This window comes from Urocampus carinirostris, chromosome 8, assembly GCF_059441175.1.
Source record: "Urocampus carinirostris isolate Australia breed hairy pipefish chromosome 8, RoL_Ucar_1.0, whole genome shotgun sequence".
NCBI classification, from domain to species: Eukaryota; Metazoa; Chordata; class Actinopteri; order Syngnathiformes; family Syngnathidae; genus Urocampus; species Urocampus carinirostris.
In genome coordinates, this window is record NC_142356.1 from 8,642,358 (window position 1) to 8,670,057 (window position 27,700).

At 40.4% G+C, this 27,700-nt stretch overlaps 1 protein-coding gene across 3 annotated transcripts in view; it reads left to right on the forward strand.

Annotated features, from left to right (window-relative positions):
* The window catches only part of gne (glucosamine (UDP-N-acetyl)-2-epimerase/N-acetylmannosamine kinase), a 43,919-nt gene extending 16,596 nt beyond the window's left edge, over positions 1-27,323 (forward strand). For 2 of the 3 annotated variants that reach the window (XM_088341510.1, XM_088341508.1), the window contains exons 2-14: positions 1,689-1,757; positions 1,841-1,989; positions 4,168-4,414; positions 7,768-7,975; positions 8,040-8,192; positions 12,361-12,573; positions 12,641-12,728; positions 14,217-14,427; positions 16,650-16,779; positions 16,840-17,061; positions 20,469-20,651; positions 22,353-22,469; positions 25,083-27,323. In XM_088341510.1, coding sequence (XP_088197636.1) covers positions 1,707-1,757; positions 1,841-1,989; positions 4,168-4,414; positions 7,768-7,975; positions 8,040-8,192; positions 12,361-12,573; positions 12,641-12,728; positions 14,217-14,427; positions 16,650-16,779; positions 16,840-17,061; positions 20,469-20,651; positions 22,353-22,469; positions 25,083-25,318 — 2,208 coding nt within the window. In that variant the 5' untranslated portion in view covers positions 1,689-1,706 and the 3' untranslated portion in view covers positions 25,319-27,323. Of the gene's footprint in view, positions 1-1,175; positions 1,195-1,688; positions 1,758-1,840; positions 1,990-4,167; positions 4,415-7,767; positions 7,976-8,039; positions 8,193-12,360; positions 12,574-12,640; positions 12,729-14,216; positions 14,428-16,649; positions 16,780-16,839; positions 17,062-20,468; positions 20,652-22,352; positions 22,470-25,082 lie in introns of those variants that run through there. The other variant, XM_088341511.1, reaches the window with a different exon arrangement.
* Positions 27,324-27,700: the final 377 nt, after the last annotated feature.

Consider the following 27,700-nt stretch of genomic DNA (forward strand, 5'->3'; position numbering starts at 1 on the left):
TGTATTACTATACATCAGGGGTTGGCAACCTGTGGCACGCGAGCGCACGGCAAGATAATAATAATTTTTTTTTCATGCACATTTTCAGGTAATATTCAAACATTTTCCGTTGCGCGCTGTGTTATTTAGAGGTTTTACGGTAGCGCCCCTCCTCCTCTGCTTCGTGTGTCAGCGTGTGTTTGCGCGGCGCCTCGCAGATCTGTGTTTTAACCCACCCACAGAAACACCGGCGCGCGATAAATGAACGAATCACAACAACTCCTCCAGCGAAAAAATCTCGTTCTTTTCAGCCAGCGTGGACGGATGACTGAGGCTTTGTGCTAAAAAATGACCGTGCTGTTTTGTGCATTATGCCTTGAGAGCGTGGTTCCTCGCACAGCTAGCTAGATGGATAGATAGATAGATACTTTATTCATCCCCGCAGGGAAATTCAGATTTCCAGCAGCATCCCTTCGCTGAGAACAATACAATAATAACGCAAAAGGAATACAATATACAAATACCCAATGTGACGTGTTAATACCCAATGTAGCGTGTTATAAAGAGTATCTAGATAGTGCTACACAGAATACACACTGCAATAAGAATACCGTAATATGCAATGTGGGGGGTGTGGTTTAATGTGGGCCTTTACTCCGCCGGGTGGAGTTAAAGAGCCTCATGGCATGAGGAAGAAAAGATCTCCTCAGTCTGTCTGTGGTACAAGACAGTGACAGCAGTCTGTCGCTGAAGCTGCTCTTCTGTCTGGATATAATGCTGTGTAGTGGATGTGATGAATTGTCCATGATTGACCGCAGCTTTTTCAGTGCCCGTCTCTCAGCTACTGTTGTCAGGCTGTCCAGCTCTGTGCCCGCAACAGAGCTCGCTTTCCTCGCCAGTTTATTGAGACGAGAGGCATCCTTCTTCTTGACGCTGCCTCCCCAACACGCTGCCGCATAGAAGAGGGCGCTTGCCACAACTGTCTCATGGAATATTTTCAGGAGCTTTTTGCAAATGTTGAAGGAAGCCAGCCTTCTGTGGAAGTCAAGTCGGCTTTGACCTTTCCTACATAGAGCTTTTGTGTTGGCAGTCCAGTCCAGTTTGTTGTCCAGCTGCACACCCAGCTAGTGTTAAACGTCATTACGAGGGGAACCATGAACATGAATTCAAGGAATAGTCTGACAAGATGGGGACATTAAAACGCGCAGTGTCCAGGTACGGCCAACAAACACAGATTCTGAAAACCTTTGTCACCGCTAAAAACACCACCACTGCAGCAAGCTATCACATTGCTCACTGCATAGCAAAGCAGAGAAAACCATTTACTGATGGGGAATATTTTTAAGAAGTGTGTGCGCATGCCTCCTGCTTTGCTGCTGTTATTTCAAGTTTTGATATTTTCTGCAACAAGATATCATTGATGAATTGTATGCTAGCTGTCCATAGCACTTGTTTTTTGACTGTAGTTCATTGTTGATTAAGAATGGTTGATGACGATAGGAGTCATTCAGTAGAAGCGCCACTAGGCGGAGTCTCCGTATCTCAGGGGTCTACTCAACCAGTCTGCTTACATTCCACAGAGTCTTCCATATATTATTTTTGTGCATTGTGTATAAAATGCTTCTCGTGTGCTGCATTTCGAAAGGTTTTTTGTATTGTGTGAGAAGGATGCACTGAGTCACACCTTTGTGGGGGTTGTTCCTCATCAGGAGCTTTACTACAAGAGGATGCAAAGTAGAGAAAAGATCAAAAGGGAAAGGATGGACAACCTCGATCAGGTACCTTTTTGGATTGATACCGTTTACCTTTTCAAAGCAAATCGAGGGGACAGTATCTCATCTGTGTTTTGTCGCATTTGCAGACCAAGACGAGGCTTCGGGTGCTGGTGGCCACGTGCAACAGGGCCGACTACTCCAAACTGGCCCCCATCATGTTCGGGATCAAATCCCACCCGGACGACTACGAACTGGACGTCGTGGTGCTCGGTTCGCATCTTATTGACGATTACGGGTAAGATACTCCATATAGGTTGTGAGGGGGACGATTATATTATTAGTATTTTGGATTTTTTTTTTTTCAACCGACAAGCCAATTAAGTCTCTCTCTTGGCTTCTACTCCTCCCCTTTCTCCTGCTACCCACCCCGCACCTTCTGATTGGATAAGCGAGCAGGGGCGGAGCTGCTAAAGCAGGAAAGCGATGCAGCTCACCTAACTTGTGGCCGTGATAGAAATCCGTGTTTGTGATCAAGAGATAGCGTAAAAAGTGTTTTTTACTTGTTTAAGGAGCTTAGGTGGAGACTGGTAAATTAGCTCTTATCATAACACGAGTTTGTCAATCAAGCGTGTCTGTTTGCAATTGAGAGCATAAAAAGTACGCGAATGTGGAAATTATGAGTTTTTAACATAACTTGAGTTTGTCAATCTGGCTCTAAAACTGGAGTGCTCACACTTTTCAAGCTCCTTTGAAATTCCGTGGCACTCTTTATTAATTTAATTCATGTTGGTCGTATTGTATTTTATTCATTTAGGCTATTTCAGGGAGCTATTTACGTTTTTATGTATTTTTTTTATGAGTTGCTGCTACGCCTAATTTTATTTCCTGCACTGTTTTTGGTTTAAGTGAAAGATTAGCCATGTAAGTTGTGATGAAATTCATTTTTTTTTTTTTACTTTAAAGGTTTCAAAAAACTATTTAAATCCGTAGTACTATTTAGATACTCCAAATCAACACGTTATATTGGGTATTTTTGTATTCTATACCTTTATATTTTATTATTTTATTTTTAAACACAAGGATACTGCTGGAAGTTGAATTTCCCTACGGGGATGAATAAAGTATCAACTATCTATTTAGACATCTATCTAGCTATCTAGACATCTATCTCGACATCTATTTAGAAATCTATCTAGACATCTATCTAGATATCTAGACATCTATCCATCTATATTGACATCTATCTGGACATCTATCTAGACATCTCTGTATCTATCTATCTAGATATCTATCTAGCTAGACATCTATTTAGACATCTATCTAGACATCTAGACATATATCTAGACATCTATCCATCTATATTGACATCTATCTATCTATCTATCTAGACATCTATGTATCTATCTATCTAGACATTTCGACATCTATGTTGACATCTATCTAGACATCTATCTATCCATCTCGACATCTATAGACATCTATCTAGACATCTATCTAGACAGCTATCTAGACATCTATCTAGACAGCTATCTAGACATCTCGACATCTATCTAGCTATCTAGACATCTCGACATCTATCTAGACATCTATCTAGATATCTCGACATCTATCTAGACATCTATCTAGACATCTATCTAGACATCTATCTAGACATCTATCTAGACATCTCTGTATCTATCTATCTAGACATCTATCCATCTATATTGACATCTATCTATCTATCTAGACATCTATGTATCTATCTATCTAGACATTTCGACATCTATCTAGACATCTATGTTGACATCTATCTAGACATCTATCTATCCATCTCGACATCTATAGACATCTATCTAGACAGCTATCTAGACAGCTATCTAGACATCTCGACATCTATCTAGCTATCTAGACATCTCGACATCTATCTAGACATCTATCTAGATATCTCGACATCTATCTAGACATCTATCTAGACATCTCTGTATCTATTTATCTATCTATCTAGACATCTATCTATCTCGACATCGATCTAGACATCGATCTAGACATCTATATATCTATATTGACATCCATCTATCTATCTAGACATCTATGTATCTATCTATCTATCTAGACATCTAGACATCTCGACATCTATATTGACATCTATATTGACATCTATCTATCTATCCATCTAGACATCTATCTATCATAAACAATGCATTTGCACCTTTGCGAAAAATGGGCGGTCGAATTCAAATGTGGCATGAAATTAGGCTGAACATACTCATGTACTGTACACCTCAAAAAAAGTTGTGTGTGTGATTATTTCTCTGCCCTCCCATGAAAAGATATCTACATAAATATGCCAGGTACACTTACTTGAGTAGCCGCAAATCCCGACGTGCTCGATAGCGACGGCACAAACTGCCGGTCTTTGATCTCCTTTCGCGATAATCCCTCGAGGTATCGCAGGTCCAGATTTTCAGTCGCCCCCTCTCCTCTTCCGCCACAGGAACACCTTCCGAATGATCGAGCAGGACGACTTCGACATCAGCTCCAAGCTGCACACTATCGTGAGAGGGGAGGACGAGGCGGCCATGGTGGAGAGCGTCGGCCTGGCCCTGGTCAAGATTCCGGACGTTCTCCAGAGGTTGCGCCCGGATATCGTCATCATCCACGGAGATCGCTTCGACGCCTTGGCGCTCGCCACTGCTGCCGCGCTCATGAACATCAGGATACTTCACCTGGAGGGAGGAGAGGTGTGGAAATGGAGAAGGAACAATGAAGTCAACCACCAAAAGTTCATCCATCCATCTATCCATCATCTGCACCGCTTATCCTCAGTAGGGTCGCGGGGGTGCTGGAGCCCATCCCATCCTCGGGTAGTGGGCAGGGGACACCCTGAACTGGTTGCCAGCCAAACAGAGGGAACACAGAGAAAGACAACTCACTCGCTCATCCACACCTAGGGACAATTTGGACCGGCCAATTCACCTGACATGCATGTTTTTGGAATGTGGGAGATAACCGGAGTGCCCGGAGGAAACCCACCAAAAGTTCTCCCAAAGACGAGAAGAGCTTGTCATTTTCATCCTACTGTAGATCAGGGGTCTCCAACATGGCACAAATGATTATTTTAGTGGTTAATAGTATTTAACTAGATTTTACAATAATTAACCTGGTAATAACATAGTGATAACATAAGTTATTAGGGTTAAGGCAGGGGTGTCAAACTCATTTTAACTCGGGGGGCCACACGATAGAACAAACATTCTGTCGGGGGCCAGACTAGTAGATTAAAGAGAAAGAAAAAGAGAGATAAAGAAATAAGAGAAAGAGGGAGGGAAAAGGAGAGAGGGCAGGACAAACAAAGAGAGAGAGGGAGAGAGCGTGAGAAACAAAAGATAAAAAGCTGGAGAGAGGGGGGAAAGAAAGGGAGAGGAAGAAAGAAATCCAAAGAGAAATAGAAAGACAGAAGGAAGGAAAAGAAAGCGCAAAGGGTATGAAGAGAGAAAGAGAAAAGATAGAAAAGGAAAAAAGGAAGCTAGAGCAAGAGAGGTTAAAAGACACACAGAGAGAAAGAGACAAAGAGCAAAAAAGGAAAAGAGAGACACAGAGAGTGAAAGAGACAGACAGAGTGGGAGAAAAAGGCCTAAAAGAGAGAGAGAGAGAGAGAGAAATAAATACAAGTACAGTGTCTTTGTGAGAGGCACCTGGCTTTGGCAACATCAAGTTAACATATTTCAACCTGCAGCTTGTTTTTCTCTTGCGCTTCTCTGAGTGTTGTCTCGCGGGCCGGATTCAATCCCTAAGCGTGCCTGATCTGGTTAGGAATTAGAGGGATATGTATGACACTGCAAACATCTAAGTGTTCTCTAGCAAACTTCAAAAGGACGTGGATATGAATTGTTAAAACGCGGGGGAACACACTTGGCACTACAGTGTCCAAGTGCAAACTTCAGACAGGCCTTAATCGCCGATTGACTACTTTCTTTCCCAATGTTCTTGGCACGTATCAATACCCATTTCTAAGTGCGTTCTCTCCGGTGGAGACGGTTTTCACCAGTGTTCCCTCTAAGCTGCGCGCACTGCTCGCACATTCTCAGCGCACAAGAAAATCTAGCCAGCGCACAAATATGAAGACTCAAAATTACTCATTAAGAAGCGACTTAAGTCAAAGTTACAGTGCATGAAGGTAAAAATACACGGGTTCCCCTGACGTTGTGTCCTAAATGAGGTCTTTTGAAGTCGAGTCGAAGTAAAACGAAGTTGAGTAAAGTTAGTAGTTTGTCGAGAACCGGCTTCTTCGGCTCGGCTCACTAAAAGGAACCGGCTCTGTCGGGTCCTAAACGGCTCTTGGAGTTGTTTTTGCTTCTTTAATCCCAACATGACCAAATATTATGTAAAATGATGCACAAAATGACTTGAAGGAAGGGGGGAATAGAACAAAAAAGAAAAAAACACCAAAATGAAAAAGTAGTGAAAAGCTGAGAAAAAAAGAAACAAAAGGAAGAGAAAAAAAAGAAGGAAACATTTAGAAAAAAGCCAGAAAAAAAGTAAATAGAGAACAAAAAGAAAAAAGTAACAGCTCGGAAAAAATAAACACAATGAGATTTTTTTTTTTTAAAGGAATTTAAAACAAAAGTAGAAAAAAACCAGAGAAAAGAAGAAAAAGTTTGTGTTGCATTCAAATAATTTCCAATTATGTTGCCAACATTTTACTTCCACTAAAAAATTTGATTAAGTACAGTTCTGTATCTTACAACCGACTAAATAAGCCCCCAAAAATGTTACCGTATTTTCCGCACTATAAGGCGCACCTAAAAGCCTTTATTTTTTTCAAAAACTGACCATGCGCCTTATAATACAGTGCGCCTTATTTATGGATCAATATTAAGTCGCAAGGTCTCGCAACAAAGGCAAGCAGCCGCCGACTAGATTTTTCCTCGTACGCGATGTTGTCTGCGGTGTATGCTGGGATACATATGCCGGCGTTTCATTTCCCAGCCAATGTGTCAATCATCATCGATCGATCACTATTGGCTAAAGTTATTCGGAGGTAAAGGGGGTGGATCCTTTTTATCATTTACAGGCTCGCATAGGCTAATGGGGCAAAACAAAGCCTGCAATTGGCCGAAAAAGATGAATGTGAATCACACGTTGGGTTGCACTACGGCATAGAGAAAACATGTCTCACTATTCTGTATTTGTAAATATTTTATTCTCCTGGATTTACTACACTCACGGATATAAGAGGACCATGTTTGCACATTATTATTGAACGCAACGACTTCGGTGAGCTACTCCGGCTATATATTTTCCCAGTATCTTGTTTCAGAGTGATATCGATGTTTCTGTGATGGGTCTTTTTTTAAATTAAACTTTATTCCAAGTGTTTATTGTCATATGCACAGTAAAGTTGCGAGCGAAAAAGAAAATAGAAACTTAGGAATGGTTGGCATTTCTTGAATCCCAAGACTTTAACCTTCCGAATGATATTTGGAACGATGCATTTGAGTGACATCGTACAGACACCGCATCCGCACGTGTCTACGACACGTATTTGCTTCTTTGCAAGCTTTCGGAATGTTAAGGGGGTAATCAGTTGGACTGAACTATCTGACTGTTTTGTCCACGTTCCCATTGTAGCGCCTTATAATCCGGTGCGCCTTATGTATGTCAAATATAGGACCAAAAGCTATTTTTTGGGGGTGCACCCTATAACCCAGTGCGCCCTATAGTGCGGAAAATACCGTAATACAGTATTATGCGACAAAATATGTCAGGAAATAAAAAGAAATGGATATCTTGTGAAAGAATTGTAAGAACAAACGAGGTTTGTAGGCCGTACCACCTTTGCAATAGTACATGAGTCAATTCATTCAAAAGAGAAAAATAATTTTGCATTGCCGGAAACTCAGCTAAATGTAACTTGATGTCAAGTTTTGGACATGTTTGATAATGATTTAGTTGCCACACTTGGGATTGCCGTTGCTCACTGTTGTTTCAAGCGTTGCTCACCGACTTTGTGTGCACGCTCAGACCCGTAAGGAAAATTACAGGGAACATTGGTCTTCACCAAACTTGAACAAGGAACATCCGTTTTTCCCAGGTGAGCGGCACCATCGACGACTCCATCCGCCACGCCATCAGCAAACTTGCCCACTACCACGCTTGTTGCACACGGAGGGCCGAGCAACACCTCATCTCCATGTGCGAGGACCACTCTCGGATCCTGCTGGCCGGATGTCCCTCCTACGACAAGCTGCTGGACCCTCACCGCCGAGAAGATTATTCGGACATCATCAAGAGCTGGTTGGGTACGGCAGATGCGACATCATAAGAAAGTACCAGTGGGACTGATGCCGGTTTTCCCATCTCCAGGGGACAACGTGCAGGATCAGGACTACATCGTGGCTTTGCAGCATCCCGTCACAACCGATATCCAGCACTCCATTAAGATCTACGGACTCATGTTGGACGCCTTGATCTCCTTCAATAAGAAGACCCTCATCCTATTTCCTAATATTGACGCTGGTCAGTATTACAAAAAGGATTTCTGTTTTAGTCACCCGGGAGACGGTGTCCCCTGTCAATAAGATGTTGATATGATAGATAGATAGATAGATAGATAGATGTCTACATAGATGTCTAGATAGATGGACAGATGTCTAGATAGACGTCTAGATAGATGTCTAGATAGATAGATAGATGTCTGGATAGATAGATGTCAAAATAGACATCTAATTAGATAAATGTCTAGATAGATGGATAGATAAATAGATGTCTACATGGATAGATAGATGTCTGGATAGATAGATGTCGAGATAGACGTCTAGTTAGATAGATGGATAGATAGATATATAGATAGATGTATAGATGTCTGGATAGATAGATGTCTGAATAGATAGATATATAGATAGATGTATAGATGTCTGGATAGATAGATGTCTGAATAGATAGATGTCTAGATAGATGTCTAGATAGAAGTCTAGTTAGATAGATGGATATATAGATAGATGTCTGGATAGATAGATGTCTGAATAGATAGATGTCTAGATAGATAGATGCCTAAATAGATAGATGTCGAGATAGACGTCTAGTTAGATAGATGGATAGATAGATATATAGATAGACGTATAGATGTCTGGATAGATAGATGTCTGAATAGATAGATGTCTAGATAGATGTCTAGATAGACGTCTAGTTAGATAGATGGATATATAGATAGATGTATAGTTGTCTGGATAGATAGATGTCTGGATAGATAGATGTCTGAATAGATAGATGTATAGATGTCTAGATAGATGTATAGATAGATAGATGTCTGGATGGATAGATGTCTAGGTAGATGTCTAGATAGATAGATGCCTAAATAGATAGATAGATGTCTAGATAGATGACTAGATAGAGGTCTAGTTAGATAGATGGATAGATAGATATATAGATAGATGTCTGGATAGATAGATGTCTGAATAGATAGATGTATAGATGTCTAGATAGATGTATAGATAGATAGATGTCTGGATGGATAGATGTCTAGATGTCTAGATAGATAGATGCCTAAATAGATAGATAGATGTCTAGATAGATGGATAGATAGATGTCTGGATAGATAGATGGATAGATGTCTAGATAGATGTCTAGGTAGACGTCTAGATGGATAGATAGATGTCTAGATGGATAGATAGATATCTAGATAGATGTCTAGATAGATGTCTAGATAGATGTCTAGTATGAAGGTAGTGTGTGTAAAGCTATTATAGCAGTGTGAATTGATTTTTAACCCTCAAAAAACTCAAAATACACCCATCAATAACTAAACCCCTTTACAACAAAAGCGAGTGTACCCTAAAGTGAAAGTTCCTGAAGTGTATGGTTTGAGTACTTCCACCTCTTCAATACCCGCAGCACTTTATTCAATTTTTCATAAGTTGTTCTCTAATTTTGTCCTTCAATGTATGTTTCTTAGATAGCATGTGGATGTGAAGCTGTGCACGTTCACTCAGCTTTCTTGGACTTTCAATAGAAACCCTGTTGTGAGTGAATCCTGTTTTTTAAAAACACAGGAGGATCTTGTCCACTGTACTGGAGCTTGGCTTCAGGGTGTTGGCAATCCTTTTGTAGCCTCAGGCAGCCTTATGTAGTGCCACTGTCTTATTTTTTAAGGTTCCCAAAGAGTTCCTTGCCATGGTGTGCCATGTTGGGATTTTCAGTGACCAGTATGACAGAGTGCACTTGAAATTGAACACACTTGCTCCCTATTCATACCTTAGACCACAGGTGTCAAACAGGCGGCCCGCGGGCCAAATCAGGCCCGCTAAGGGATTGAATCCGGCCCGTGAGACGACACTCAGAGAAGCACAGGAGAAAAACAAGCTGCAGGTTGAAATACGTCAACTTGATGTTGCCAAAGCCAGGTGCCTCGAACAAAGACACTGTACTTGTATTTCTTTCTCTCTCTCCCCCCCTCTTTTCCACCCCTTTTCTCCCACTCTCTGTCTCCTTCACTCTCCGTGTCTCTCTTTTCCTCTTCCTTTGTTGCTCTTTGTTTCTTTCTCTTTCTATGTCCTTTTAACTTCTTTTGCTCTAACTTCCTTTTTTCCTTTTCTCTCTTTTCTCTCTTTTGTCTTTCTCTCTTCCTACCCTTCACGCTTTCTTTTCTCTTTTCTCTCCTTCTGTCTTTCTATTTCTCTTTGGATTTCTTTCTTCCTCTCCCTTTCTTTTTCCCCTCTCTCATGACTTTTTATCTTTTTTGTTTCTCACGCTCTCTCCCTCTCTCTCTTTCTTTGTCCCGCCCTCTCTCCTTTTCCCTCCTCTTTCTCTTCTTCATCACTCTTTTTCTTTCTCTTTAATCTACTAGTCCGGCCCCCGACAGAACGTTTGTTCTAACGTGTGGCCCCCCCGAGTTAAAACGAGTTTGACACCCCTGCCTTAAACGTAGTAAGAGTAACAAGTCACTTCCTGTCATCGTGTCGAAGCGATGTTTCTACCGTGTTGTTCTATTAAACATGAAAATGAAATCTGCAGAAAGGGGTGTACACATTTTTGTGACATACAGTGGAAGCTCGGTTTTCGAACGCCTCTCAGTTCGAACAAATCTGTTTCCCGACCAAAAATTTCGAGAAATTCTCGCTTTCGCTTTACGTTCAAAAAATCGGAGTTCGAACGCCGGTACGCTAGGGTGCGATGCTGAGCGGCGTATGGGTGTAGATTGCCCCCACCCCTCGTGAAGAACTGTTGAGCGCGCACTCCTTTTTGCTTTCGTTTTGAATATCGGTGAACGGAGTGTTTAAACCCCTAATTATGCCTCGGAAGAAGGTCGGTGCAAGCAGCAAAGTTGCTACAGGTGAAAAAAGAGGAGTAGTGCGTACAACTATTGCATTTAAGAAAGAAATAATAGCAAAATATGAAGAAGGTGTGCGAGGTTCCCTTCTTTCGAGGGAATAGAGCATGGCTTCTGCAGACCACCACAAAGGTAAGAAATCCTATTCATAATTCTTTTCTTAATCCTTTAACCCAGGGGTCGGGAACCTTTTTGACTCAAAGAGCCATAAAAGCAAAAAATATTAATTTTATTTTGGGAAAGAGCCACACCATATATTATGAGACAAATTTACTAAATTGCTAAACCCGCGCCCCAGACAAAAGCTTAGTCTTCAGCACATTTATTTTTGATGATTTGATAAAAATTATGAAAAGAGAATAATGCCAGAGCCCCTGTCCCAAATTCAACAAACAGACCACTTTAAACTTGTCTCTTTCTTGCAATTACTCAAGATCGGTTAAACTCCTTTTGACCCTTTTTTTCATACATATTGGTTTCAAAACCAGATGCAAGCATTTATTTTGTAAAAACGTCACAACATTCTGAGAATAGGGAGCCTTATGTGCTTACCTTTGGCGAGAGATGGGAGGGAATGCTTGTACTTTTTGCATAGCTCCACCCATCCCTCCCACTCACCCAATCAAATGACTAAGTTCTCTTCCGGTGTTTTGGCGTATTTACAGTTCTGTGGATTCATCATAAAGTATCTGAACACTGAACACAGATTATATAGTGAACTTTTAAATAAAGGATTCTTTAGCGTTGTACAGCCAAAACGAGTTTTTTTTCTCCCTTTTTTTGTGTGACACCTTGACTGTAAATTGTAGTGAAAAACGTGCCCTATATATACTGCGAAGTGTTTCCTTTGCATTTAGCTTTGGTTTGGCTTTACGTGTACCTGAATAGGATAGACAATCTCGGTTTTGAACAAGATGGAGAAATTTTGCATGCAATCAAATTGGTCTCTGAGCCATAGGTACTCATAGAAAGAGCCATATATGGCTCGCGAGCCATAGGTTCCCGACCCCTGCTTTAACCGCTCACCACTTGTGGTGGAGACCCGGGTGCTAAATGACGTGTAAACGACCTGATTTTTTTATTTTCACGCGTTCATGTTAGCGTAATCTTTCGTACGGAAGATTACGCTAACGCGAACGTACGATTAGCCTGGGTTAGCTTCATGTTTACGTTCGCGGTAAACATTCAGGGTGTTGGAACGGATTAAAACGATTTTACATTACTTTTAATGGGAAAAACGATTTCGGCGATCGAACAAATCGTTTTTCGAACAGGGTTCCGGAACGGATTATGGTCGGGAACCGAGGTTCCACTGCACTGCATTTTTGATGCTTAAGCGTCATGAAACGGTGTGCACAGGAAGTAAGGAAATGGTGCGCGTGATGAGAAAGAAGGGCATCGAGCAGCATCCCAACTTCCGGGCGGTCAAGCACATCCCCTTCGAGCAGTTCATCCAGCTGGTTTGCCATGCCGGCTGCATGATCGGGAACAGCAGCTGCGGCGTGAGGGAGGCCGGAGCCTTCGGAACGCCCGTCATCAACCTCGGAACCAGACAGACGGGCCGGGAAACGGGTACGGAATCTCCATCCACGTGTATTATCGGAATTGAGAATTGTTAATTCCCTTTCTATTTTTTTAGGTGAGAACGTGTTACATGTGAGGGATGCGGACACGCATACTAAAATCTACCACGCTCTCCAGCTGCAGTTTGGCAAACGATACCCCTGGTATGAATAGATGATTCTATTGCTTTGCAGCGTCACCTAGAGTTTCTACCGCAGTACTGCACCGATGATAGAATGGTTATATGGTTTGTCACTAAAGTGAATACACCCCTCATATTATTGCAGAGATTTCATTAGATAGATACTTTATTCATCACCGTAGGGAAATTCACACTTCCAGCAGTATCCTTTTGTTGTTTATTAACAGATTAACAGGATGGCCTCGGGGTGCTGTGTTGTAGTCTAGCAACAGCGGAGGAGACGATGTCATACGCTAGGCCAAAAGTTCGACGTCCCTGCGGCAGATGGAAATCTTTGCCCAGGGTTACACCACCTCGTGTTCATGTACATAGCGAGTCCGCCTCCTCTCCGCTTCCCGCAGGCTTTTGTGTCTCTGTCTGTCCTAACAGCGCCGAAGCCGGGTAGCTCCACATTAGCGTTTGGGATGCTAGACGTGAGCCACGTTTCCGTTAAACACAGCAAACTGCACTCCCTGTACGCTTTGATGTTTTTCACCAGCACAGCCAGTTCGTCGGTCTTATTTGGTGGAGAGTTGACATTTCCCACGATTACGGACAGTACCGAAGGCTTATAACGCCGCTAGCCGCTTAGCATTAGCTCCGGCTCTGCATCCACGATAGGGCCCCCTCATCACGCCGGCACGAAAATTCTTCAGGGCAAGGAGTTGATTCCTTAAATAAATGCATTTTTGTGCCTTAAAACCCATGACGATAGGATAGAAAGTAATCCAAAGTGTAGTTATCAAACGGGACCAAAAACACGGAAGATAGAAGGCGACACTTAAAACAATAAATCACAAAAAGAGCGAAATAACACTGCGCTGCTGGGAAGGCATGAAGGAATGATGTTGACAGTATAGTTATATACTTGTATATATATACTCCACGGACAGACTGAGGAGATCATTTCTTCCTCATGCCATGAGGCTCTTTAACTCCACCCGGGGGGGTAAAAGCACACATTTAACCACACCCCCACTTTTGCATATTACCCTATTTTTATTACAGTGTGTATTTTATGTAGCATTATTTAAATACTCTATACCAACAAATTACATTGGGTATTTATGTATTATATTCCTTTTACTTATTATTGTTTTATTTTCAACACAAGGATACTGCTGGAAGTGTGAATTTCCCTACGGGGATGAATAAACTATCTCTATCATTACAGTGTTTAATAGAGCATCACTGAAGAAAGATCGCTTTAACACAATGAAAGGTAGTCTATCATCAAAGGCCATGGCTTACAGGAAAGCTATCCTGTGGTCTGATGAGACAAAAATGAGTCGATTTTTCTTAAGTGGCGGCAACCAAGTGAGAAGTACAAACATGTTTGTGTCGTCAAGCATGGTGTTGGGAATGTCATGGTTTGGGGCTGCATGGGTGCAACTGGAATTTGGAAGTTGCATTTCATTGAGGGGAACACAAACCCAAAGTTCTCCATGTTCTCACCTCTCAACCTTTCCAGCTCAAAGATCTACGGGGACGGAAACGCCGTCCCTCGCATTCTCAAGTTCCTCCAATCCATCGATTTGAAGAAGCCCCTTCAGAAGACATTTTGCTTCCCCGCGGTGAAAGACTCCATTTCCCAAGATATCGACCACATCTTGGAAAAACAAAGTGCCTTGGCTGTGGACCTTGGCGGGACCAACCTCAGAGTCGCCATTGTCTGCTCGCAGGTAAGGGCTGCAACAACGAATCGGTAAAGCCGAATAAAACCGATGATCAAAGCGTTGGCAACTAAATAGAACATCGATTTGTTGTATCACGTGATTTTTTGAGGCACCAAGTAACTTAAATCAATGCAAATTAGAGCGCACACCATTTCGTCGTGACGCTGGGAATTGTAGTACCGCTTTTGGCCATGCGAAGATCAAAAATGCAGTCAGAATGTTCAAGTACTGTAAAATCCGGACATTCAGCTGTTACATTTTGCAGGTTTTGTACAACAACACAGACTCTAAATGGATAAAAGGACTACATCGGTAAATGTATCGCTTTTTTTTCTTCTTCTTCTTCTTCTTCTCCTCAACAGCCTCAAGCGTGTTTGAGCGGCCGTGATTGGCTCGGACGATTTCAAGCTAGTTTGGACTATTCATCATGAAAAATGCCAGAAAAAAATATTTTACAATGTGAGCACTAGGAGATTTTCATTGGAGGTCGTATTTTTGTTATAAATACATAAATAGCAGATTAATAAAACTGAGGCAAAAGTTTTTTTGCTTTACAGCTTATAATCAAGTGCGCTTTTAGTCCATGTTTTTACTTTATTCCTTTAAATTGTAGATTGTCTGCATTTATAGAGCGCTTTCCAAGTCACTGAAGACCTCCCAGAGCGCTTTACAATGAGCTTCACACTTTTCCCTTTTACACAATAACTATCAGATTTTTTAATAATCCCAAGCTTCATTTCTATGGTTATCATGTTTTTGCTTCTACCTTTAGCATCAATACAGATTTAGGGACCCACGGCCGATTAATATTGTACAAATACGACAGTATTGTAAGGGATAGAAATGAGCACTGTTGAAAGTACTTCCGCCAATAGCATATCTGCGTTTTCACGATTTCGTGATGCAAACCAATAGCAGACCGGCGTTTCACATGACGTCAACCAATAGCCAGGCGGCATTTCATTTAACATCAACCGTTAGCAGTCATCTTGGAGACATAACTTGTCATAAGTTTTTGGGAACGTCAAATGGTCGCATTAACTACAGACTATTACGACAGCTTCCCCTGATCTAAAACCTACATGAGGGCAAGGAAAAACTCAAAAGTCTCAGTCAAGTCATGTTTATTCATGACGCCCTTAATCACAAAGAGTCTCAAAGGGCTGCACAGCACACAGATTATTGCAAACCACAGACTATTATGACACCATCCCCTGATCTAAAACCTACATGAGGGCAAGGGAAAAACTCAAAACCGCAAGTCAAGTCATGTTAATTTGTTTGGCCCTTAATCACAAAGGGTCTCAAAGGGCTGCCCATTTCACAGACTATTGCAAACCACAGACTATTATGACACCATCCCCTGATCTAAAACCGACATGAGGGCAAGGAAAAACTCAAAAACCTCAGTCAAGTCATGTTTATTCATGACGCCCTTAATCACAAGGAGTCTCAAAAAGCTGCACAGATTATTGCAAACCACAGACTATTATGACACCATCCCCTGATCTAAAACCGACATGAGGGCAAGGAAAAACTCAAAAACCTCAGTCAAGTCATGTTTATTCATGACGCCCTTAATCACAAGGAGTCTCAAAAAGCTGCACAGATTATTGCAAACCACAGACTATTATGACACCATCCCCTGATCTAAAACCTACATGAGGGCAAGGAAAAACTCAAAAACCTCAACATGAGGAAAATGAAGAAACCTTGAGAAGGGATTGCACATGAGGTCATCCCCCTTCTATGGATGTTAAATGTTAAAATGGTCTACATTTCTATAGCGCTTTTCAAGTCAAAGAAGACCTCCCAAAGCGCTTTACAATGTGCTTCACACTTACCCATTTTCACGGACTTTATTTTAGTTTATCTTAATTTATTGCGTGGTTAGACTGCCAAGAAACGTGGGAATGGCAACAATTTCAAGCATTTTTAAGCACTTCACCCAAAATGTAAGCAATTTCTAGACACTAAAATTCGAACATTGTCAAGGATGTCAAGCACCCATACGAACCCTGTCCTTGCATTTACAAACAATACAATTAAAAAGATGGGAGCTCAGAATGGAAGATGGAACGCAAGAATGTGCTGGAATTGTTATAAAATGAGAAATCCACTGAGTTTTTAAAGAGGAATCGCCGTTTTTTGTTTTTTTTTCTTAAAAGCAGGATATGTCTCCTTTAAGAGATTCCAACGTGGTTTTGCTTGTTCCCCTTCTCATCAAGGGGGTCATCGTGAGAAAATACACTCAGGCCAACCCAAAGAACTTCGAGCCCAGGATGCAGCTCCTCTTAAAAATGTGCGAACAAGCCATGCAGGACGCCGTCTCCCTCAACTGCCGAATCCTGGGCGTCGGTACGAAACCGCCGGGCGGGGAAAAGAGAAAGAAGCCTTCCTCAAATGTGACCTTTGCAGGAGTGTCCACCGGGGGGCGCGTCAACCCGCAAGAGGGCGTGGTCCTGGACTCCACCAAACTCATCGAGGAGTGGACCTCGGTGGATTTGAGGACGCCCGTCTCCGACGCCTTCCACTTGCCCGTCTGGGTGGACAACGACGGAAACTGCGCCGCCTTGGCCGAGAGGAAGTTCGGACACGGGAGAGGGGTGGAGAATTTCGTCACCGTCATTACGGGAACCGGTACGTTCCTTTCTCCCGTTTCGAGTTGGGGAACCACTGCGAGCGGCAGCCTTTCCAGCAGCTCCGTGTTATTTCGCTCTTTTTGTGATTTATTGTTTTAAGTGTCTGCTTCTATCTGAGCTGTTTCTCGTCCCGTTTGACAACTACATTTTGAATGGCTTTCTATCCTATGGTTATGGGTTTTAATCAGGGTTGGGTAGGGTTACTTTAACTTGATTACTTTCAATTACTTTTGGATTACTCCAATACCAAATATTCTAATAAAAGACAAAATAAACTAAATATGAATAAAATGACTAAATTTTGTGCAGGCTTGGGGAGTAACGGAATACATGGAACGGCAAAAATGATGTTGGCAAGCTGTTTGGATTTATTTTCATTTTGTTTCTGTCGCATTTTATGTTAGTTTTGCCGGAGATCAGAGCCAGGAAAGAAAGCTTACCACATGTTGTGAGTCATCATTTTATTCATATCTAGTTTATTTTGTCTTTTATTAGCATATTTGCTATTGGAGTCATCCAAAAGTAATTGAAAGTAATCAAGTTAAAGAAACCCTACCCAACCCTGCATTTTATGTTAGTTTTGCCGGAGATCAAAGAGATCAAAGCCAGGAGAGAAAGCTTACCACGTGTTGTGAGTCATCATTTTATTCATATTTACTTTATTTTGTCTTTTATTAGCATATTTGGTATTGGAGTAATCCAAAAGTAATTGAAAGTAATCCAGTTAAAGTAACCCTACCCAACCCTGGTTTTAATGCACAAAAATGCGTTTATTCGAGGAATCAACTCCTTGCCCTGAAGAATTCTCGTGCCGGCGTGATGAGGGGGCCCTATCGTGGATGCAGAGCCGGAGCTAATGCTAAGCGGCTAGCGATGTTATAAGCCTTCGGTACTGTCCGTAATCATGGTATATGTGAACTCACTACCAAATAAAACCGACGAACTGGCTGTGCTGGTGAAAAACATTAAAGCGCACAGGGAGTGCAGTTTGCTGTGTTTTACGGAAACGTGGCTCACGTCTAGCATCCCGGACGCTAACGTGGAGCTACCCGGCTTCAGCGCTGTTAGGGCAGACAGAGACACAAAAGCCTGCGGGAAGCAGAGAGGAGGCGGACTCGCTATGAACACGAGGTGGTGTAACCCTGGGCACAAAGATTTCCATCTGCCGCAGGGACGTCGAACTTTTGGACTAAAGCGTGACACTTCCACTCCACTGTTGCTAACTACAACACAGCACCCCGAGGCCATCCTGTTAATCTGTTAATAATCAACACAAAGATACTGCTGGAAGTGTGAATTTCCCTACAGGGATGAATGAAGTACCTATCTATCTATCTAGACATCTATTTATCTAGACATCCATCTATCTATCTAGACATATATCTATCCATCTCAAATGACCTATGGGAGGCCAAAAACAAAGAAATGGGAAAGACCTGGCTCAAATATCGACACCGAAATGAACTGGGGTGCTTACAGGGGCTCAAAATCCTTTGAAATTCCCGAATTTGAATGTCGTGTTTGCCAAGGGCTTGCTTTTTGGGGCAGGCGCTTGTAAATGCTTGAAATTGTTGCCATGTTTCTCAGAAAGTCTCAGAATGGCTTTCGTTTACCGTTTCATTTCTTCTTCCCTCTTGATTAACGGCAGCTGCATTAGTTTGTATGACATTTTCCTATACAGTAGCCCCCTTGAACACAGTTGTGGTGCCCGCAGACCTGTTCTTTAAAGAGCTCAGCGGTGATGGGTCATTGTGATTTTCTTGTAAAATGATTATTTTTCATTGGTTGACTGATTCTATTGAACCCTATGTGAAATAATTAACCGGGTAATAACAAGTTATTTTTGAAATTCAAATAAATTACAGTTTATGCAATTAAGGAACAAGAAGAAATCTATTTAAGTATAAATATTTTTAAATCATTTCATTAAAAGAAATTGATTCATTCACATTTTTATTGATTTATTTTGCAGAAAATACAACAAACTAAATTCCATTTTTATTTTACAAAGCCAATGAGCAAAGAATGTGCTAGCTGTTGTCCTACCTTTTTAGCTATTTAGCAAGCTACTTAGCTAGACTCTTTACATTTTTTACAAACTATTTAGCTAACATTTGACTAGCCATCTAACCTTTTTAAGCTTTGTATCTGGTTATGTAATTGATTTTTAGATACCTTTTTCGCTCCCTTTTGGTTTTTTATCTTTACATTTTAGCTAACTATCAAGCTACCTTTTTAGCTGTTTAGCATGCCATCTAGTTAAGATTTAATTTTAGAAATGTTTATCAAACTGGGTGCCCTTTCCGCAAAAAGTAGCTCTTTTCGGAGAGAACGTCGTTGGGCCCCAAAGCATACGCAGAGAGAAGACATGGCAAAAAGGGAACGCGCTTTATTGCATTCGGGACGTGTTCAATGTTCCAGACGTTCAACATTGGCTTTTATTGTGTTCTCAAATAAAGTTGAGATATCTCGTGAAGGTTGTCCGCTTGTGACCTCTTGCTACAACGTCATTCCACGACCTTCACCAGATGCCTACATACTTATCATTAGTTATTATCCACATTCCGCAACACTCTCTCCGCTTGAAAAAAGTTGGAGAGCCCTGCTCTATAGAGTGTCATTGCCCCCTATTGGTCGCGCTCAAACTGATAGTTGCATGCTACATGTAAACAGGGCACTAAGAAATGTGTGTTAGTGCAAGGGGAACATATCAATTATGGACCATACAAAAAAAGAAGGTAGTGTTTCCTAGTGGTAAATTGTAATGGGAAGAACTTCCTGCAACTGAAAATGTCAGCTACATATTACTGTCATTTTACCCAACACCCTTTGGAGAGATTTGTCTCAAAAACAAATATATTTGTGATTTACTCATCATTAATGCAAAAGCGAGATAAAAAAATCCCATTTTTAAATAGCAGATTTATGTGCGACGCTGCATAATACTTGATTCGCATCGGATTTCTTCTTTTAATGGTACTGGAGGAATTGAAAAATTGGCTTTGAGAGTCCATAAAAGTGCTTGAATTTGTCCATGAATATGACGTACAAACCCTGCAACTCCGCCCCCGAGCGAAAGCCAGCTTCACATGGCTCCCCTCACCTCAGACCTGAAATCACTTTTCTTTTTCTCTCTGGCCGTTTTGGTCAATTTTAGCCCAAACATTTTCTGAGCAGAAGAAGTTGTTGATTGATATTGTTCCAAACCAAGCCGAATGTTATAAGTTCGCTGAGATTTAAACTCGGGAGAAACAAGCCCGGAATTTCCTGTCCAAACAAATGTGTCCTCATTATGTCGATAAGCTCCGAATTGATTATTCTACAATAACATGTTCACTGCTGAAATGTTTTACTTTTTGTGTCCAAACTAAGGTAGCTTTTGCAAACCTCTGCTCTTTGCGGCAGGTATCGGAGGCGGGATCATCCAGCACAACGAACTGATCCACGGCAGCACCTTTTGCGGCGCCGAACTGGGTCACATCGTGGTGTCGTTGGACGGGCCCGAGTGCTCGTGCGGAAGTCGGGGATGCATCGAGGCCTACGCTTCGGGACTGGCCCTGCAGAGAGAGGCCAAAAAACTGAACGACGGTGAGTAGAACGTGCGTCAGTTCTTCGTTTTGAATTCAAATACAACTAACGAGTAATACAGGAAGAGGAGTAGGATTTAGGACTGTGGTTATTATAGTGACTAGCCGTTAGTATGTTAGCATTAGCATAATTTTTTTTAGCATGAAGCAGTTAGCATTTAGCCGTTAGCATCACTTTTTATTATTTTATTATCATTGTCATAATTTTTCAGCATGTAGCTGTTAGCAAACATTAGCTCAGGAGGTAGAACGCTCGTCTTGGGATCAAGCAGGTTCGATTCCCGGCTCCTCTGTGTTATATGTCAAAGTCCTCGCATTAAAAGAAGAAAAAATGAAAATAAAGTTTGCTTAAAAATGACGCTGACTCGTGTTAATTCGCACGTAGGTTAACCTTGAAAAGAATTGACTTTCCTTTCTCCAATTGTAAAATAGGTTTTGAAAGTCCTTAAAAAGTGCTTGAATTTGGCCATGAAAAGGGATGTACGAAGCCTGTATTTAACAAAAATAAATAAACGCTATCCTGGTCATTGTACTTCTATTTTGTCCAGCGAAAGGAAAAGCCATACAATTTCTTTATAGGCCATTCATTCATTTTAGATTACAGTAACCCAACTCGGTATTTAGGTAACCCTTGTCGATAGGGGGCAGTATAATCCCATGTTTCAGTCAGAGTTATATCAGGCTGTAGGTTGAACTTGAGCAAAGTAAGGGTACACAATAAAATTGATAAATAAATGCTAATTATAATACCAGTTATTATTATGCCAAATAAATGAAAAAATAGAATAATTAAAAACAATATATTACACATGATTACAATTTTAAAACAATATTTAGTGTTCAAAAAAAAGTTATTTTACTCTAATCTTATACCAAAAGCTTCAATATTTATCTGGGGTAAGAGTAAATAAAAATGAATGATCATAAATAATGTAGATAATATTTTAATTGGCTTATTGGCTCCCTGTCCTATCTAAGCTCAGTGCTTTCACTCTCCCTTTGTCAGTCCGTCAGCGAACCTCTGTTTTCACAAGGCAAGCATTTTCGAATCTGACTCCCGTCCGTCCCGTTTTCGCACCCGTTTTTCCACCCGTCCGTTCCTGATTTCCCTGTTTGTCTCCAGCTACAACCTGTTTTTTGACCCCAACCACATTTTGCTCTCCTGTCCCGGCTAACGTCCTGTTTTTCCGTCTTCTACACGGGATCGCTGGCGCTGCCTTTCCTCTATATCTCAATAAACTTGTGATAAATGTTCCCTCATGTAGGTTTTAGATCAGATCTTCCGTACTGGTAGAAATATTTTTTTATGATATCTAATTGTTATGATACATAAAAAGAAATAATTCTGGATGATAATAATTATAAATAAATATAAAATATAAGTTCGTGATTCATATATATTTGATTTGTGCACAGCCTAAGAATTTAAAACAAGATGAATAATCAGTCATAATAATTCTAATAAGTAATGCAGAATAATACATAAAAAAATTATTGTGGATAGAATAAAACAATTGCATGAAATACAGAAACTAAAGAAAAAGATACAATTTCCATTATTATTTTGATTCCATATAATACTTAACGGAAACATGGTCATATACTGCCATCTATTGACCAAGGTACTATTTAACAACCCGGAAATTGAATATTTCTCACTATTGTTGATAAAATCAATGCTTTCATTTGATTGTTTTTCCAGTAGAACTGCTGAAAGGAGACGGGTTGCCCGTGAAATCGTCCGAGCCAATCACGGCCGCTCACCTCATCAGCGCCGCAAAACTCGGCAACGCAAAAGCCGCCGCTATTCTGGACAAGGGTGAGGATCGCACACCCGCGCAAATACCGGAGACCCCCGGGATACAACTTAATTCTGTCCTGAGGTGGGGAGGGCAAAGGGAAATTGCCGTATAGCAGGGGGTAGAAAGCTATGTGTAACAAATGCCTTCCGAAACCCCGGTACCATAAGTAAAAATGTGAAAATGACGATATACTCTTAATAGATACTACACAATTATAATGTACAGTATTTTTATATGATTTAAATTACACTATAAATAAATATACCATAATTATAGCTGGTACGGCAGAGTAGCGGGTGGATGCAGAATGGGAAGGAGACGCCAGAATTAAATTGCAACTGATTTAAACACTTCCATTAAAGAGGATTTTTTTTTTTATATATATATATATATATTTTTTGCTTTAACGGCATTTTTATTTTAATTTTTGTCTCGATCGTCAATGGGTTCTGGACATGCACCTTAGCTACTGTATTCACTCGTGTGCCATAAGCTTTGTTGAATAAATACAGTATTGTATTGCCAACCTGCTTAGAAGGAGTATAAGCATGTTATAAAATACTAAGCAAAGTAAGATTAAAAAAATAGTAAAAATTTTGGCTAAATAAGCGATTATTTCTAAGGTTGTGGTTAACTGGTCATTATTGTTAGTGCCTAATAGCAATAGTGCAACAAGAACATTAGCAGCAACATATTTCCAACGTAAAGAATTAAAACATGAGGAGAAAGGCATTGTAGGAGGTAGTTAAGCCATAGCCTTAGTTACGGCAGTGCAACTTAGTAAGGCTAGCTGTTTGTGTGCCTTCTTCGTATTTCATGATAATTCCAAGCTTCATTTCCATGGTAATCACGTTTTTGTCTTTCCTTTCCAATACAAAACGGTAACGCAGACTCGTCTTTAACCTGTAGAGCTGCTACATGTTAGAGACGTGTAACTTGTCATACACAAGGCCGCTACAAAATTGGAGTTTTTGGGCATGTAAAATCTTAGTAGGTGGTATCTTAAAGCGGGGGAGATGCTTTAAAGAAGGGCCGAAGTTGCACTGTAGAGTACAATGAGTATGGTGGGGATGCCTTATCCCGGGGTCCACTTAAGGCCATCCATTCCATTCGATTTCAGTAGTCATAAAGTATCTATTTATCTAGACATCTAGATCTATCTAGACATCTCTTTAGACATCTATATCTACCTAGACATCTATAGCTAGACATTTATCTATCTAGACATCTATATTTAGACATATATCTATCTGGACATCCATCTATTTAGACATCTAGACATGTATCTAGACATCTATCTATCTAGACATCTATTTCTAGACATCTATCTATCTGGACATCCATCTATCTAGACATCTATATATCTAGACATTTATACATCTAGACATCTATCTAGACATCTAGTCATCTATCTATCTAGTCATCTATCTACCTAGACATCTATCTATCTGGACATCTATCTATCTGGACATCCATCTATCTAGACAACTAGACATCTAACTATCTCGACATCTATCTATCTATCATGACACCTAAACATCTATCTAGACATCTAGTCATCTATCTATCTAGACATCTATATCTAGACATCTATCTGTCTGGACATCCATCTATCTAGACAACTAGACATCTATCTATCTAGACATCTATCTAGACATCTAGTCATCTATCTATCTAGTCATCTATCTACCTAGACATCTATATCTAGACATCTATCTATCTGGACATCCATCTATCTAGACAACTAGACATCTATCTACCTAGACATCTATCTAGACATCTAGTCATCTATCTCGACATCTATCTACCTAGACATCTATATCTAGACATCTATCTATCTAGACATCTAGACATTTATTTATCTAGAGATCTGTCTAGACATCTATCTATCTAGACATCCATCTATCTATCATGACATCTATCTATCTATCTAGACATCTATCTAGACATCTATCTACCTATCTATCTATCTAGCCATCTATCCATCCATCCATATCTATCTATCCCTCTATCTATCTAGACATCTAGTCATCTATCTATCTAGTCATCTATATCTAGACAACTAGACATCTAGACATATATTTATCTAGACATCTATCTAGACATCTATCTATCTAGACAACTATCTATCATGACTATCTATCTATCTAGACATCTATCCATCCATCCATATCTATCTATCCCTCTATCTATCTAGACATCTATCTCCATCTAGACATCTATCCATCTATCTAGACATCTATCTATCTCGACATCGATCTAGGCATCTATCTATTTACTTGCCATCCCCCTCAGTATGTGGGTTACATTGGTCGATAGGGGGCAGTATAATACCTTGTTTAAGTCAGGCTATAGGGTACAAATTCAAATTTTAAAAATCAGATTCAGATTCAGATCTACTTTATTGTCATTCTAGTACACGTGTATACAGAACGAAATGTCGATGAAATGGTTCTAATACCAGAAATAAATAACAATTGTTAAAAAATAGAATGAATACACACATAATTCCAGAAATAATGGTGAGGACTGAACACTATCCTCGGGGTCCCCTGTATTAAATAAGTAGGAAAACCACACGATTTCATACACCTCGAAGACCTTAACCCTTTTTCCCCTCCTTCTTCCAGCCTCGACGGCACTGGGGGCGGGCGTGGTCAACATCCTGCACACCCTCAACCCTTCGCTGGTCATCCTCTCGGGCGTTTTGGCCTCCACCTACGAGGAACCCGTCCGGCGCTTCATGGCCGCCAGGTCGCTCTCCCCGGCCAGGAACAGCAAACTGCTGACCTCCGACCTGGAGGAACCCGCTTTGCTGGGGGCCGCCAGCATGGTCTTGGACTACGCCACCAGGAGGACTTATTGAGAACTTCGGCCTTCGAGAAGACATCTCCGAATGGTTCCCATTTAGGTCATCGAATTGTGTTCGCGGGAATTGAACCGTTTCTCCCAACAGCCTCGACCAAAGTTTTGTTATTTCAAAACGTGTCTTAACGTAACATTAGGGGTAGATTTACAGTAGACCCCGCCTTAAAGGTGCAGTGTGTATTATTCGACTCAAGCAGGTGCTGAAAAGCAGCAGGAGGATTACAAACTAGAGAGATTGAAAGTGACCAAACCACAAAGAAATAGGTTTTTTTTTTTTTTTTTTTTTTTTGCAAATAAAAAAAAATGTTTTAAGACAAAGCAGGAAAAAGGTTTAAATACAAAAAATATAAACATAAATAAAAGAAAGAGAATATGGAAAAGAAGAAGGGTTTTAAGAGAAAAAGGAAAGAAGAAATGAAAATGATTTAGAAAAGAAAATAAAGGAAGAAGAAAAACAAAAAAAAGAAACCAAAAAGATTAATCAAGGAAAAAAACAAGAAAATGAAAGGAGAAAGGAAAAAAAGAAAAGGAAACACGCAGTGAAGAAGAAGAAAATCTAATGGCATGACAATCCTCAATTTAAAATCAACCTCCCCTCCCTCTCTGCATCCACCCGCTACACCACTCTCACCACCAGCTGAAGTCACGTCAAAGGTAAACAAATTTAGTTTTCCTTGACTTGCATATTTTTGGTAAAGTTATTTAATCATATTTTCCGATAATACACACAAGTAGTACTTATTAAATACTATTTTGTTGCAATATTATTATCTGGGGTATCGAGGGTTCGGAGGAAACTAGCATAGGTTTCTATCCCCCGCTATATGGCAAGTTCACTTTAAGACCACCACCTAACACTTACTTTAACTTGATTACTTTCAATTACTTTTGGATTACTCCAATTACCAAATATGCTAATAAAAGACAAAAGAAACTAAATATGAATAAAATGATGACTCACAACACGTGGTAAGCTTTCTCTCCTGGCTTTGATCTCCGGCAAAACGAACATAAAATGCAGGGTTGGGTAGGGTTACTTTAAATGGATTACTTTCAATGACTTTTGGATTACTCCAATACCAAATATGCTAATAAAAGACAAAGGAAACTAAATATGAATAAAATGATGACTCACAACACGTGGTAAGCTTTCTCTCCTGGCTTTGATCTCCGGCAAAACGAACATAAAATGCAGGGTTGGGTAGGGTTACATTAAATGGATTACTTTCAATAACTTTTGGATTACTCCAATACCAAATATGCTAATAAAAGACAAAGGAAACTAAATATGAATAAAATGATGACTCACAACACATGGTAAGCTTTCTCTCCTGGCTTTGATCTCCGGAAAAACGAACATAAAATGCAAGGTTGGGTAGGATTAGTTTAACTGGATTACTTTCGATTACTTTTGGATTACTCCAATACCAAATATGCTAATAAAAGACAAAGGAAACTAAATATGAATAAAATGATGACTCACAACACATGGTAAGCTTTCTCTCCTGGCTTTGATCTCCGGAAAAACGAACATAAAATGCGACAGAAACAAAATGAAAATAAATCCAAACAGCTTGCCAACATCATTTTTGCCGTTCCATGTATTCCCTTACTCCCCGAGCCTGCTCAAAATTTAGTCATTTTATTCAGTTATTTAGTTTCTTTTGTCTCAGCATATTTGGTATTGGAGTAATCCAAAAGTCATTGAAAGTAATCCAGTTAAAGTAACCCTACCCAACCCTGATTATTGAAATAGAATATTTTAGTTCAGTTAAGGTTCTTAATGATAGTCTGCTTTGTGGTCTGAGAAGAATCATTTAGGAATATTTTTTTTTTTCCAGAGGATAGTTGCAGCACAATTGCATATCGTTTATTATTATTTTTTTAGTTTTTGCTGGTCCAAACGAACACAAAATGAAGATCTTGTTTCTAAAACAATGTCGTATTTCATTTCCTCCAAGAAGTTCTTTTTTATGGCCATTGAAGCTAATGCTGAAAGTCAACCTTGTCCTGTCGTATTTCTAAGTTTTTATCCAATTTACAACTCAAAATGTCCACTCGACATAAGTCGTGAACACGGGAATATTTTTCTTCACCTTTTTGTTGTGATACTTTTGTTACCATCCCTAGCTCATCATAGATTGTGTCACCGCGTGTCACGACCAGAACAGGAGGAGGACCCAGATGCGTAACGTTTCTCACATTAGCTGTATTTTACGGGAATGGGGCAGTCATGCACGTGAACACAAACACCAGTGATCCGACGATCGCTGGGTGGAAGAAGTGAGACAGAGAAGTCAGGCGCGGGAAAATAGGAAGCCAGGGGCAGGAACCGGGCAGGACAGGACAAACGGGATCGATACTAGATACTAGAGCAAGA